The 15,361-nt window shown below is 37.8% G+C and overlaps 5 protein-coding genes across 5 annotated transcripts; 3 read left to right on the top strand and 2 right to left on the bottom strand.

Annotated features, from left to right (window-relative positions):
• Positions 1–1,746: 1,746 nt before the first annotated feature.
• On the bottom strand, positions 1,747–2,417 carry Cbr-clec-1 (the record flags this gene model as incomplete). The annotated part of the gene is made up of 4 exons (XM_002636833.1): positions 1,747–1,827; positions 1,877–2,192; positions 2,243–2,318; positions 2,369–2,417. The coding sequence occupies 4 exons, from the start codon at positions 2,415–2,417 to the stop codon at positions 1,747–1,749; spliced, it is 522 nt and encodes a 173-aa protein (XP_002636879.1).
• A 6,286-nt stretch (positions 2,418–8,703) lies between these two features.
• Positions 8,704–9,729, top strand: CBG09341 (the record flags this gene model as incomplete). The annotated part of the gene is made up of 4 exons (XM_002636834.1): positions 8,704–8,795; positions 9,114–9,183; positions 9,458–9,572; positions 9,617–9,729. The coding sequence occupies 4 exons, from the start codon at positions 8,704–8,706 to the stop codon at positions 9,727–9,729; spliced, it is 390 nt and encodes a 129-aa protein (XP_002636880.1).
• A 1,217-nt stretch (positions 9,730–10,946) lies between these two features.
• Positions 10,947–12,160, top strand: CBG09342 (the record flags this gene model as incomplete). Its single annotated transcript, XM_002636835.2, has 7 exons — positions 10,947–11,021; positions 11,144–11,284; positions 11,331–11,421; positions 11,471–11,577; positions 11,624–11,697; positions 11,745–11,991; positions 12,041–12,160. 7 exons carry the CDS (start codon positions 10,947–10,949, stop codon positions 12,158–12,160), a joined length of 855 nt encoding a protein of 284 aa, XP_002636881.2.
• A 235-nt stretch (positions 12,161–12,395) lies between these two features.
• On the bottom strand, positions 12,396–13,106 carry CBG09343 (the record flags this gene model as incomplete). Its single annotated transcript, XM_002636836.2, has 4 exons — positions 12,396–12,497; positions 12,545–12,805; positions 12,849–12,969; positions 13,021–13,106. 4 exons carry the CDS (start codon positions 13,104–13,106, stop codon positions 12,396–12,398), a joined length of 570 nt encoding a protein of 189 aa, XP_002636882.2.
• A 373-nt stretch (positions 13,107–13,479) lies between these two features.
• On the top strand, positions 13,480–15,315 carry CBG09344 (the record flags this gene model as incomplete). Its single annotated transcript, XM_002636837.1, has 8 exons — positions 13,480–13,584; positions 13,626–13,754; positions 13,802–13,954; positions 14,073–14,298; positions 14,345–14,579; positions 14,634–14,825; positions 14,868–15,079; positions 15,176–15,315. 8 exons carry the CDS (start codon positions 13,480–13,482, stop codon positions 15,313–15,315), a joined length of 1,392 nt encoding a protein of 463 aa, XP_002636883.1.
• Between the last annotated feature and the right edge of the window lie 46 nt (positions 15,316–15,361).

Raw genomic sequence — 15,361 nt, 5'->3', positions numbered from 1 at the left:
GCTCAAAGTGGACGATCCGGGTGTCGTTCTATTAGAGGTTTTACGGTAGCTGAAAAACCAAAAAAGGTCTAGAAATTTTGCACAAAATCAAAGAAAAACACTCTTTTCTCTCGAAAAATCGCAAAAATCGCTAATTTTTCGAAGCGATTTTCGAGGTTTTAAATTTGTTTTTTGAATTTCTAAATTTTCAGTTTGCTTTAAATAACCTTTTTTTCAGAATCTTCCTTTAATCTGGCATTTTCGAAAATTCTGGACTTTTCTGAATTTCTAAAAAAACACGGAAAATGAAAATATTTTCAGATTACGGTACCTGTCGCTTTAAGACCTTCGGCCCTGGTCACCGACTTTTCTCTTCGACAGCTCCGATTTTTTCGTACCACTATAATATAACTATTTTCAAAAGACCCAATAAAACAAGCGCTTCTTTTTTTCAAACCATTTCATTCTATATTATTCGCAGAGAAAAAAACTGTGAAGATGTACATATCATCAGTTTTTTTCCCAGTTATCTGACTCTTGATAAATATCATTTGAAGAACGACTAAAAAGGAATCAATCGCAGTTGGTGCGACTAAATGTAACGGAGAATGATTTATCTGGATATAAGACCAGCATCAAGAGATAACTGTCATATTTCCGTTTCTCATACAAAACTGATATTCTTATGAAGTTTTTATTTGCCTAGAAATATTCCTGCCATGACGATTGTGTGGGATTTCCTCAGATGTTTCAATAAAAAATATACCCATCAAATAAGTCGTCATTGAGATTCGATTTCTCCTCTTGGATGATACTACGCGGGTTTCTGAATGTCATTTATCTTCGTTATCAGCACATAAAAGTAAGTATCATTATCCAGTGTACTTTCTTCACTGATGAACAGACCACAAATATTGGAAACCAGTTTTTTCTTCATATCACTGATTGGTTTGATATTCGTTTGATTGTGGCCAACTCTCGAGAACCAACTGTTCAATTTGTGATTTCGTTTTGCAGTATCAGAACGGAAATGAACTGATAGAATCGAAACCAAACAACTTATCAATTTTTCGTTCATTTGCAACTATTTCATGAAATGAAAAAGAAGATATAAAAACGGAATTAGTATACTGTAATTGCAAAATGTGTCCCTCGAAGTATCAACAGTTTGACTCTCAGCAAACTTTTTCAAGGGCGTTCTTCAAAATGTGGGATGTCAATCTACAGAGATACACACGTTGCTTTCCACAAAACCACAGTCAAACTTCATCAATCAAAAATCCCATCTCCGAAACTGTTCATCACGACAATCAGCAGGAAAAATTGGGGAAAAAAAGAGAGGCAAAAACGATAAAGGCGGATCCTCGCGCGGTCTTCGTAGCAGAAATCGCCGGAAATCATCATTTTCTTGTGCTGATTGTGTGTGATTTGGGAAGGAAACGAAACTGAGTAGTGAATGGACAGATAGAATGACATTGGAAAAAAAGGGGAAGAATATAAGGGATCACTTTTCCCTTATTCTTCCTCCCATCACACTCCTTTCTTTGGGACACAACAAATAAAACCACTGAAACATTCAAATATGGGTTTTATATTCATTCTTGAAGAAGAAGAAGACAGGGAAAATTACAACATTATGAACATTGTACACGTAAGCGGGCAGGCAAAACAGCAAAAGCATCTAAAAGCTTAGCAAATGAGTATCATTCAGATGATTTATCAATCATTCCTTTTCGAGACGCTCGAAATTGTCATTTGGGAGAGTTCTTAAGAGCGATGACGCATGAAACGGAATCCATTCACAGAGTTGTTCGATCCAGAGTAAGAGCTGGCTGAGTAGGCGGCCTTCTGAAAATGAATCAATTAGATTTTGCACATCTAGTTTGGGTTACTGTACCTTCTCGCAAATGGTGTAGGTCTTCTTCTTGCAGCAAGATTGGAACCATTCTCCGTTTTGATCCATCTTGATACAACGACGAGCACGGTTCATTGGTGGCTTTCTTCCGTCCTTCCAGTTCTCGAAGTTTCCGTAACGAGAACCATCCGAATTCACGTAGTGCATGTCTTTTCCGAAGAAAGCGGCTCCTGTCCAGATCTCGGACCAATGAGACAACTCGTGAACGAATTGATTCTCTTCAGGACTGTCAATAGAGACATGGTGAGCACCTTGGAAAAGACACTTGAATTCAGCAATTGTCCATGGAAGATTTTCACTGAAAAAAAAATAAATGAGTCCTTATTTTGGGTTACTGTAGTGACTTACTCAATGAGTTTGTAGCAGGAGTTGGTTTGAGGGAAGTATCTCCAGTTGGAATCACCGCAAGGATCCGCCAAAGCTTCTAAAAATAAGTAAGTTAGAAAAAAGAAAGTGATGGGCTACGGTAATCACCTGGAATCAAGATGGCCGACACAACAAGAGCAATAACAGTGAAAACCATTTTGTGTGTTCGAATCAGTGAACCAGACAGTTTGGATGGTGATGTGTATTAAGTGAAGATGCCGCTCCGATGCGCAACCATTAAATAGAATCTCGGCGGGTGGAGAGAGAGAAGGGGGCGGCGCCACATCGCCTCGATTCGCTTCCGGGGCGCCGTGTGGCACACAGTACCTCCCCCTCAAAACGATCTTTTGCCTTTTTTGTTGCTTTCTCTATTCTGCAAGTTGTGATGACCAGCTGGCTTTGGTGGTGAGAGGGGGAGGAAAGAGGCGGGGCTTGTGTCTTTTGGTAGGAATTATTCCGAACGTCTCACATCACGTCATATCACTTTCGAAGGTTTGAAGAATTGGTTGTGTTAAGATGGATTCAGAATGAAAGTGAAGAGTTGCTGATTGATTAGGTTCACAAATTCTAATGAGTTCCTGAACGGTCGTGGACCAATTATTGGGAACGTTGGGAAAGCGGTCAAGTTCAATATATTCCCGAATCATCTTTTGATCTTGAGGAAAAAATATTAAGGAATATGCATCCATGGGTTTTGAACGACTGTTCGGAAACGCAAATGAATCATGTTCCTAATTAAATAATTATTGTGAATCACAATTTCCAAATTAGTCGATTCTCGGAAGAGTGCATTTTTATTTCGAAATGTTTGTAAACCAGAGAAACCGCTATCTGAAGGAATTGAACTATGGTTAAGTGTCCTCTCTCGATAGCCAATTCAGAATTTCTTGCAATTGCATTTTTTTTTTCAATTAGTTCGTTCTCTGCACTTTTTCACTTTCATCCTGAAAAAAACAATCTTTGTCAGCCCACTGATCGATCACAACTGGACCAATTATTGTAATCAACGACATTGTTACAATGGATTTTTCATTGACCATGCCCTTCTAGTGTATTATTTGTTTTCTCCATGTTTTACCGTTGGTTGCTTCCAGACATACGGATTCAGATGGCCAAAGGAAAAAGAGAACATCGCTTCTTCTCAGCAGGTTTATTGCACTTGTCAACTAATCAAATCAGACCGTACGTTACCATATTATCTTGTTGACATGCTGACCATTCAAATCCATTGTGCATTAGCCCGAATCATCACATTTCCGGTGTGTCTCGAGACATAAGGGAGCCTCCTAGTCACTAGAAATGGGTGGGGATGTTCATTTGATATGTACTTTCTGTGATTCGAGTGGCCGAACGTTGGTATCAGTCAGCAGAAAAAACCGAAACCTAAACCACCAACAGGTTTCAAATTAATTGGATCCGGAAGTTGAAAAAGAAGAAGAAGAAGAAGACGTTGGGTGCAGCAGCCTTGTACCTTGTATCAACATTTGAACGATTTCCGGTTTTATCATTCTCCCCCCTCTCTTCATGCAAAAATCTCTTGAACGTTTTTTTTGTCTCGTTCATAATCTTTCAAATTATCTCACCCGCCCTTTCATATGTTTCTTTGAATCATCAGATTAATTTCAAGTATCCTCTGTATCCCCGCTCCCGACTCAGCTGTTGCTGACTTATGAACGCTCTTGCAGGTTGCGAAGAAAGAAGAAGAAGAGGAAAAGACTCTCGAAGAAACAACAACTGTATTGATACGAGAGATTCGAGATGGAGTGAAAAAGATGATGATAGTTTCGACGAAATTCGGCGCATAAGTGGGAGTGTTCCCACGCGATTCGATAGGGATATGTGTGCGACAACGACTATCGGAAACTGACAACGATAATGAGAAAAAGAGAAGAAGAAGAGAGGAAAATGAAAGAACCATTGATATGGAAAAGTAGTTGAATTGAGAAAGAAAATATCTTGTTTATTTCTTCACGACCTTTCCAAGTCCATATTGCAACAACAACATAAATCGGGAGATAGTTTTTTGTTTCATCCTTCGTGGCTAGCTACTCAGATGGTTGAACCTGATTGATTGGGACTTTAGGAGATCGTGATCAGTAAGACAGATGGAAACGGATAATTTATTTTCCTGATGATCAGATATAGAATGAGACACGAAATTCAGTAGTCTATCAGCCTAATTTAAAATGAATGCGCAGCTAAATTAATCAGCATAATCTATACCCTAAAACCTGTATTAGAAGAGCCTTCTTAATATAAGGGCTCTCTCGAAATGAAGGGACCCTGTAATAGAAGTACCCTCTGGAAGTATCTTGAAACAATAAAAGGGCCGGCCCTTCTCAAAATTTTCAAAGATAATCCCAACCTGTGAAAACCGTGTGGATCATTATTATGTTTCCAATACGAAGCAGGATCCAACTCGCCATCATAAACTTCTGAAATGATTTAGGTTACAGCAACCTCTCTTCGCTATCTTTATCTGATCTGATAAACTCATTTCCGGACAGAACGTCTGTTCTTGTTCGGCTCACACACTGCATAGTTCGTGATCCTGAATTGTACTGCCTGAACTCTAACTGAAAAATCTCACTGTCTCATGCCTGCTGGATCTCCAGAAATCGCCGTTCAAGCAAGAATATTCACGTTAGGTAACAAGATGTTCACCTAATCAGATTCAATGAACTTCTATCTATTCCAGCTTCTGTACAAGTTTCGAAAGTCTGGACATCACCAAACATCAATCATCTACTGTATTCTCATGATTGCTGACTTCTGATTTCAGTGTTGTGGCCTGTTGTGTCGTGGCACTTTGAACAATGCTTGTAATTGAACCAGTATGACTTTTAAACTGTCATTATATTATGTCCCTACAACTGCAAGAAAACCACTAACCGTGTCATGAGTTCTCATAAAAAAATAATCATGTACTTCGAAGTACACGTACTTTCAATTACCTAGACGAACGATCAACGGATGATTTTCTCGAAAAAAAAAAGACCTCCGCGATCAAAGTGTCGCCTCTTTTTTGTATGTTTCCGACACACTTCTTATTTTCGAAAGTGGTGTGTATGTTAAGGGGGTGCTGCTGTTGATGGTCTAATCAAATTGAATCATAAAAGTGTCAGCATTCGGTTGATTTATGTTTTGAAAACAGAAGGAGAATACGAAGACGATTTGATAAAAGTTTCCACAGCAACACGAACTTTCCATCTCCACTCCTTTTTTGCTGACTTCTCATTCAAACCAAACAAAACCAGAAGGGATATTCCTCCTCCCTCATTATTGACTCACTTCTCCTTCGGACACCCACACGTCTACAGTCAATGAGGGTCATCTGGAGGGAGGCAAAGCGTGGGAGGTGGTTTTGATTTGAATGAAAAACTGAGGAAAAGGTTTCGAGGAAACTGATGAGTAGGTGTGAACTGAATTGGGAATTCATCGGAAGTGTCAAAACACAAAATTCGTGGAGGAAACTTTTCCGGTACAAAGTACATACCAGAGATCTGGAAACTGTTTGAATTTGAAACACTAGCAAAAAAAAGTGATGCTAATCTCACCGGTAAATTTTTCGATTTCCGTTTTCCGGATTTAAAAAGAATGTACTTATCAGTTATGGTAGGAAACACATTTTCCTAAATCCGAAAACGGAAATGGAAAAAATCTTTTACAAAACGCCCGGAAAACGGAAACGGAAATTACTCTCATCAATTACTCTCTAGAATCAATTACTCTCTAGGAAATTACTCTCTAGAATAGGTCTGTTTATAGAGTATACTTCAGAGACGGGAAAGTTGAACGGTGATTACTAAAAAAATTATATGAAAACTGTTCTTGAAAACCAAAACATGGTTTGATAGAGTAATTGTGGTATCCAAGTCTATCAGGGATTACTGTATCTTCGATTTTGAAATTTTTCAAGCACTTCCTGTCTGCTTTATAATAGAAAAACTATTTCTTCCGTTATTCAGAGAAAAAACAGTTATCTGAAAATCTTTTCGATATGGATCTACAATTTGATTTTTTCAGGATCGTACTTGTTCAATTTGATTTTTTTTGCTTTCAGTTCAATGATCAAGGAAAAAGAATCGACACGACTTAATTAGGTTTCTTTTGTTCCTACCGTAACCTTATCTTTATATCTCTTTTCTTATTAGATGAAAACTTATCAAGAAAACTTCAAAGTTCTCGCTGATTTTTACTCAACCGAGGAGCACTTTTTTCTTCAACCATACGGAAGTGAATTTTTATTTTCGTTTGGTGTTTAGTTTCTCAGTTATCAATGGGGTTATGATGGTTTTCCCCATTATGTTTTCCCTCCAATTTTCTCATTTTCCTGCCACCAAGTGTTCACTTCCTTTCTTGGGCTTTTTTTTCTGAAATTGGATGGGCCAATTTTCGAAAAAAAAGGGGCAAAGTAATTGTTTTGTTGTCAAATCAAAGTTTATAAATTTCCAGGTACCAGATGATTATAATTGAGTTAACAACTTAATTGAATCAATTGATTTCTTCTCTTTTTTGTTAATGATTGTTATTCCAAGTTTCTGGATTCAATATTACTGTAAAGGACAATTTGAACTTTGTTCTAGATTCGAATTGTTTATGTCGAGGTATCGAGAAAAAAAGAAGATAAGAAGAGAAGATACTGACAAGTCTTTTTTTGGAGAACTAGGTTGTAAACCAGATACTGTAACAGTCCTATCACGCTTTTTATGGAACTTCTGAACAGATCGAGTACGTGTTTTTTCTAAGTATACAGCTGCTACTTGCACGGGTTTCCGACAACCGTCCATTCGATTCTCACCACTTTCTCGACAATCCAATTCAAGTACAAAGACTGATTCTTCTCGGGGTTTTTCCATTTATCTCTTCTCGTTGTTTTGATAATCAAAGCGTGTTGTCATGTGATGGACATTATCTCTAGAAAACGGACGCCAGGCTGGCGGCGGATATTCCGCCTGCGCTCAAGTTTTACCAAGTGCAAGGTCATTAACAAGGATCAGACTGTGTCAGATAACGTTATCAATTTCTAGTTTTTTTCGGAGGCAAGGACAATAGAAGATCTACTTGCAAAGAACCATCAAAGGGAAAACTTTCTTGTCTGCAGAAAAGCGAGGAAATCCATAACTGGAACTAGTTCGGCAAGACTTGGAAATAGATGAATGGATCGACTAGGGAAACCTATTTCAGAACGATATGTTTTGCTGAATTTTGGAAATAGAAGTTCAAGCTGTCTTCCAAAATTTCATTAAAGGGGACCAAAAATTGTTTAGGAAACACCAAATTTAATTCTATTCGAATCTACCTATTTTCTCTAACAGAAAGCCCATGAACTTCTATTTTTCAACCTCCATGTCAGGGTAGATTCCTTAGAGAAAGGGCTTGAATATTAGAGTTTTCTGTTATTAAATGAACTTTCTGTTATTAAATGAAAACGGGAAGAATTAACGAAAATTAGCAGAAGTTTGGAAAAATATAAAATGTCTACAATAACCGAGAAGACGAATTGCGCAGAACGGGTGGGCTCCTATTTGAGAAAATAAGTATTTATTTTCCTGAACATTTCTCAATATCGCTTCTCCCAAATGGGATAGTTGATCGTTTAGAAATATAGGATATTTCGTAAACTATGGATTTAGGTGGCCTTCTATTAGAGTGTTTACGATATCTTGCAAAAACAAATTTCGAACTTTTTTCCATTTTTTGAATGGGGTTTAGATCAATCGGAAATTTAATGATTCCCAGTTTAACCACTTTTTTGGAACACCTAAACTGATAATTTCATTAGCAGGCGACATTTTTCATCTGGTGTAGATCTTAGTAAGATCCTCATAGTTACAAAACTTCTTACAATCAAAAAGATCCAGAAAAAAGTAAGTCGTATCATAAACCAGTTTATTTAAAACCACTCGTGTTTAAAACATTTCATATCCTGTTTATGTAGACCATTCGAAGGTCAAAGTTTCGGTCACAGTCTCTCCTCGGAAATTGTTAATTATCTTGTAGTGAGTGAACGATTGAACGTCGGAAGTCCTCTGGTGAGAGACCTTCCTTGTTCTTCTAAGCGCATGAATTTTTTATCACCTCGCCCGTCTGCTATCTTTCGGATTCCCTCATAAATTTGACAGCAGCACCGCTCTTCGTGATAAACCTGTTCAAAAAGATGGTATAGACAGATTTTTTCTTTTTTATCTCATTGGGAGGGAATAAAACTGTATCTATTCATGTGAAATGGCTCCCATTTTCAGAGGGAAGCATAAGATGAAAAGAATAGACAAGGGAGAATAGTGTAGTTTATAGATGATGACAATTGATAAGATTAGAAGTTTGATGGGTATTGATCGATATGACAATAATCATATAAAACCAGTAGCAGTTTTGCAAAATTCGATTTTTTTTTCTTTTATGACACTTGAATTTCATTCCGGAGTTTCAGATTTGTATTCATGTCAGAAGTTCAACACTTTGGAAGTTGTCATTGTGGGGCGGTGAAGTGGACGTTTACAGGACCTGAAGTTCTGGATGGGTGTCGTTGCAAGTGAGTTGTGTTAAAGGTGGGGGGACATGAAAAAAATAATGTTCTCGAAATTCCGTTCAAAGATGCCCCTCGAGGAGTTGAACTTGTGAGGGTGAGGATTGAGGGTGCGGCGCCGCTACCGACTGAGCCACGCGGGCAAAGAGAAAGCTCACGCCCGATTGCATACATAAAGGCGAGGACGACAGCTGTACGCAGAGTGACATTAAGCGTTGTACACCGTGACGGTAGAATGCATACTCTAGCTACAAAAAAAAACTACGAAAAATCTCCTGTCCCCCCACCTTTAAATTGAAACACTATACCATTAATATATTCTAGTTGCACGGTTTGTAACAAAAAGCAAAACCAGCATTGCATTATCAAATTGGACAGATTTAAACTTTTGGAGGTAAGATACTGTAAAACCTGTAGTAGAAAGGCACTAACTTTCAATTTTTAGCCGATTTGTCTCGGTCCCTGTCAAAGATACCAAAAATCTGTCGACTGATAAATTGTTAATCTGAACAACACAAACATTTTAGCAGTTAACTTATTTTTGATATCTCTCATAGGAACCGAGATAATTGAGCTCAAACTTGATAGTGTGGGGACCCTCCTATTACAGGTTTTAGTGTAAGAATTCCTTCTGGACAATATCAACAGAACTAGGTTTACTGCTTCAGGGTGAGGACAAAATCACCACATACCGTTTCAACACTGGTGTTGCTCAACATAAATTCTGCTCCATTTGTGGAGTTCAAAGTTTCTATCATCCTCGATCGAACCCTGATGCCGTTGGTAAATTTCTTAAGTTTTAAGACTGCTTCACTAAACTTTTCCAGCTATCATGCCGCACTGTATCGATGGAAACACTCTCAAAGATGTCAATTGGACCTACTTTGATGGGCAGGAATGGGAAAAGGCTATGGAGAAAAAGTCACCAGCTGCTCAGTAATATCCTTTTTCTAATAAAGTTGTTCTCCGAAAAATGGTGTCTTGAAATATTCAAAGAATTTAATCTATAGACTATAATGATCACTTGAAAGGTTGAATTAGTCGAATGATTTTGAGAGATACTTCTTTATTACTATATCAAAGATCTCTTGAACACTTTAGACGGAAGTACTCAAAGTTTCATAGAACATTGATTTCTTCTGGTTTAGAACAATAGTAAACCACGGAACAATTTTTTGTTGTTTTGAAGCGAAAAACAAACAGCAAAATTCAAAAGTTTTGTGCACCTACTTTTTCTCGGCAACTGTTTGATGATCAGTCACGTGTGCTCGGCGATAAAGAGCTATCTCTCAGTGACTACTTGAAACTATTCACCTGAATTTACCTATCTGCTCATGATAAATTCATTGTTCGCTTTAATTTAGTATTTGTACTGTTTATCATTTCCGTTGGAAACTGATGTTTCAATGTAGTGCGCTTGTGTGTTGTGGCAACTTCAAAGAACGATCACTTTGATCGCATATCGCGTAGCTAAGAGATTGTGTGCTTTTCTAATTCATATATTTTAACTGAACTGTTCAAAATTACTTTCGCCGAGATTTTCTGAAAAAATAGTACCGTAGTCGATCGTGGCAGAGCCCTATGAAGTTTCAATTAATGTGTCCTTTAAGAAACTGTACTGTAAATAACGCAAAGCCAAATTCTGGAATTTTTCGAAATTTTTATTTTATTTCAGTTTAGTAAATTTATGTTCTCATCGAATCGAATCAAAGGCTTCAATAAAAACTGCTCATTTCGCAACTGCATTCTGAATTTTCTGCTCCTTCTCTGCGCACTCCACTCTATTTCGCGTATAAAGCGAGCGTGTTTCCGTTTTCAAGCGGAATAAAAAAATTGCGAAAAAGTTGAGGCAGTCCGACCTGCTGTCAGCTGTTTTTGGACAATTTCCATTTGTCCCATGGGTGTTTAATCTTTTCACTCGTCAAATTTCGCTTTCTCCGTTGATTTGATTCCTCTGAAAACCGTCGTTCCATTATTGTTATTTTCAGAAAACAGCGTAGAAGTAGACGTTCAATTATAGTGACTGAGAAATTTAAAAAAAATCAAATGTCGATGTATACGGCAGTTCCAGGTTTGATTCTCATTAGTTGAGAAAATCGATCATTCTAGTTTCTAGGGATATCCAAAGATGATGTCATCAAATTTTCGAAAGATTTCATGGCTGGTGCCACGGCAGCGGCTATATCCAAGACTGTTATAGCTCCAGTGGAACGAGTTAAACTGATTCTTCAGGTGAGTCTCAATTTTTTAAAATCCGTATCATCAGCCATCAGTAAAAAATAACATTTCAAAATCAGTCATGATGTAATATGTCAAATACGAAGATACTGTTTTTTATGCTTCTTCAATTTCAGCTCCAAAACTCACAAACAACGCTAGCTCTAGAAAATAGGTACAAAGGAATTGTCGACTGCTTTATCAGAGTACCCCGAGAGCAAGGATTTCTATCGTTTTGGAGAGGCAATTGGGTTAATATACTAAGATCTTGTAGTCAGGTAAGTCATTTCAAATTTATCGGAACGAAAAGTACTGTTATTTTAGGAATCACTAGGATTATCATTCAAAGAATTTTTCCGAAAGTACAGCTTGGAAGGAGTCGACCCAAAAACACAACATTCCAGATGGCTGATAGGTATTTTTTTTTCCTTTTCTTTACACGAGAAAATGTTGAAGTGTTTCAGGTAACCTAGTAGCCGGTGGAGGTTCAGGATGTGCCACTCTTGCGACAATCTATCCTTTAGATTTCATAAGGACGAGGCTGGCAATTGATCTGGGAAAAAGAAAATCTGTGAGTTTTTTTCTCATAAAATGACATTTCTTGTCCCGTTTTACAGGACCGAGAATTCACTGGAATGTTTGATTGTGCTCGAAAAATTATTAAAAGTGATGGAATCCCTGGATTGTACAAGTAAGAAAGCTTTGGAACAACGAAACAAAAACAAGACATTTGTTCAGAGGCCTGATTCCTTCGCTTCAATACATGATCATATATCGAGGAGCCTATTATGGACTTTTCGATACTACTGCTCCTTATATGAATAGTGAAGGAAAGATGACATTCACAGAAGCATTTCTTGTCGGACAAGTTGTTACTCTAATCGCTGCAATGACTTCGTATCCCCTGGATACTGTAAGGAGAAGGCTGATGATGGGTGCTGGAAAGAAAACTCTACCCTTCCACAACACTATATCGTGCTTCAAAGTGAGACTTTATTTTGTCCCACCTCTTTCAATAATTGTTTTTCTTTCAGTATATCTACACGAAAGAAGGACCTAAAGCATTCTTTCATGGAGCTCTCGTGAATGCGATCCGTGGAACAGGAGCAGCATTGGTTTTAGCAATTTACAACGAATTGCAAAAATACATGTAGTATTGCGGTCTGATATAGGATATTTTAAATTAATCAAATATAAGTGCATACTTTCTTAATTCGGTGTTAAAAATTCTGATCCCTTTTTCTTGGAAATCAGGCAGATAGAGATTTAAAGAAACGTGTAATCGTTGTTTGTTCAACTATCTGTAATCCACCCAAAGTTTCGATGATGTCCTGTTGTTTTCTTGTTATGATGAAAATTTTCAATGAAGAATTTATAAAATTATCCGTATTACTCTACAGAAACCCATGATCCATTGATCGTTCGTTCACCGGAGAGAAGAATTCCCTTTTTGGTAGTTGGACCTGATTGTGATCGGATAGTGAAAACTGCCTGAAAACTTTCTATTACTCGATATGAAGAAACAAACAACTTCAAACCTTTGATGAAGCATCTTTTCCGAATCCGTGTCCAACAGGTGTCATTTGAACAAAAACACGGCATCGGTTTTGAAGAAGGGTTGAAGCGGTAGAACAAATTGAGAACGGAGCGAACAAAACAGATGACTCTGCTTTTGCCTTTTTCAGATGAGAATAGATCTTATGAAGAAAAATAACAACTTCGACAGGTTTTGTTCCAAGCTGCTCGAAGAGTGACACATCATCGAAAAGGATAACAGAAGAGCCATGTCCGGAAATTTTCTGAGAGAAATAAATCAGTTCAGGATAAGATGTTGAATCTTACCTCAATAAGATCGTCCATCGTTTGCTTGACGTCAACATCGAAAGATCCAAAAGGTTGAAGAATCTCCAAAAAATTGATTTGAGACGGGACCCAACGAATTCCAGCTTTCGAGCAGACAAGCCTGAAAAGGAATATTGATATCTCTATCGAACTGAAATAAAATACAACTTACTTGTAATTGGTCTCTGTATATTTGCTCGTAATGATTGTAACTTTCTGGTTTGAAGTGGACGCAACCGAAAGGAAGTGCAAGACCATAGGAAGAGATGACGCGTTGCCTAATTCTTCACACACAACCAATCCATTGAAAACGTATTCTTGTCCTTTTAAAATTTTTATCATCTTTTAGAGCTTGGGAATCGTTGTTTTTTTAAAGCTCTTCAAATGTAAGGATTTTGTTTATGTTGTCCGAGAGGACTACACCACTGCCTCGTAAATGCAACCAGCTGTTGGTCCCGAGTGGAAGAGCTGCGACGTCTACCTCGACGACATTTACGGGTTCTTTTAATTTGAAGTTTATCAACTGATAGCGAGTTGTTTTCTGTTCTTTCCATATAAATTGTGACATGATGTAATTTATAGAATATGTTCTGCAATATGAGTCCTCTATTGGAATCCCTTCTTTGCAGATATGAGCTTGGGGCAATGTTCCTTCACCCCTGTCACTGATGTCGGAATCGGAGCAATCGAGTTGTATTTTCCACAAAACTTTGTTGAGCAGTCCGACTTGGAAGAAGTATTAAATATCAATTATTCAAAAAAAAACAATTTTTTCAGTACAATAATGTGTCTCGAGGGAAATATACAATTGGCCTCGGACAACAGCAGATGGGTTTCTGTTCCGACAATGAAGACATTGTTTCAATTTCTCTAACAGTTCTTCGGCAACTTCTAGAAACTTATAAGGTAACGTCTTAATTCAAAATCTTAGTATTTAGTTGATCTTTGTTTAGATACCGCTCGATTCGATTGGGTGTCTTGTTGTAGGTACAGAAACAATGATTGACAAAAGCAAAAGTGTGAAAACAGCGCTTATGGACTTGTTTCCCAACAACTCGGATATTGAAGGAGTTGACATCAAAAATGCTTGCTTTGGAGGAGCACAAGTAAGTTTTTATTCGAAAAGAATCACATTTCCATCGTGTTTTGGATTATTTTATTTGAATTTTTTGGCTCTGCCGTTTCCGCAGGGTCTCTGAATTTGTGTTTTAAAAGTGTCTCTAGGCATTGCTACACGCCGTAGACTGGGTCACAGTGAATCATCCTGTTGACAAAAAGAATGCTATCGTCGTTATTGCTGATATCGCAATTTACGAAGATGGGCCGGCAAGATGTACAGGAGGAGCTGGGGCCATTGCTTTTTTGGTTTGCCCTGATGCCACAATTCCAATCGATCGGCGGTTTTCCGCATGCCATATGAAGAATACTTGGGATTTTTTCAAACCGATAAGTATGTCATTTCATGCTTCAATTTTGTAATCAAAACTATCTTTCAGAATCAACAGCTAGTGAGTACCCAGAAGTTGACGGATCACTCTCGCTTGCTTCATATCTGGAAGCTGTTCGATCGTGCTATACACACTTCACGTCTAAAGTACTTCGTCATACATCCGGAATTGATGGTCTGAATTCTTTCGATGCAATTTTCCTTCATTCTCCATTCACAAAAATGGTTCAGAAAGGCCTGGCCGTTATGGCTTATACGGATTCTTGTCTCCGTCACAAAGATCAGTGAGTGCTTCATTTTATCATATTTTTTGTGTGTTTATGCGGTTCCATTTTCAGGAATGGAAACGGGGTTGAAAACCGTCTAGATGAAAATGATCGCGCTGGAATGACAAAAATGATAGAGTTATCTGCTGAAGTCTGGAAAAATAAAACTGATCCACATCTGGTTTTCAATCGCAGAATCGGAAATATGTACACTCCATCTCTCTTTGCTCAACTTCTCGCATATCTCGCTTCCGAGGAGAGGTTGTAAGTATCATAAACTCATCCCATTGAAGTTCTTATTTTCAGCATCACGGATGAAAGAAACCTATTGTTTTTCGCATATGGTAGTGGGCTGGCTTCAGCTATTTTCCCCGGTCGAGTGAGACCAACCGCCAATTTAGCAAAGATTCGGGAAGTCGCCAGGCATTGTATCAAACGGTTGGATTCTAGGCAACGATTTAGTGCTGAAGAATTCACGGAAACGTTAAAAAGGAGAGAAGAGTTTCTACATTCAAATGGTAATTATTTGATACAAAAAAATTTTTTACAACACATAGTATCTTTTTTACTTGAACGCTTTTTTTCAGTAATTCTGTAACTTCACTCGTTTTCAGATTTCCCCAAAACACCATCAGAGTCTACACTGTTCCCTAACACGTACTTTCTGAACAGCATTGACAAAAAATATCGAAGAACGTATTCACTTCACGAAGAACCAATTATTGTTCAGAACGGGAATGGGATTCATCACTGAACTTTTGTTTTTGTTGTAGTTTTTAATTTTATCAGGTCGTTCATGT

This window comes from Caenorhabditis briggsae (genome assembly GCF_000004555.2).
Source record: "Caenorhabditis briggsae complete genome, chrV, whole genome shotgun sequence".
Taxonomy (NCBI): domain Eukaryota; kingdom Metazoa; phylum Nematoda; class Chromadorea; order Rhabditida; family Rhabditidae; genus Caenorhabditis; species Caenorhabditis briggsae.
The sequence above is the reverse complement of the archived record's forward strand: the minus strand, read 5'-3'. Positions and strand labels throughout refer to the sequence as shown.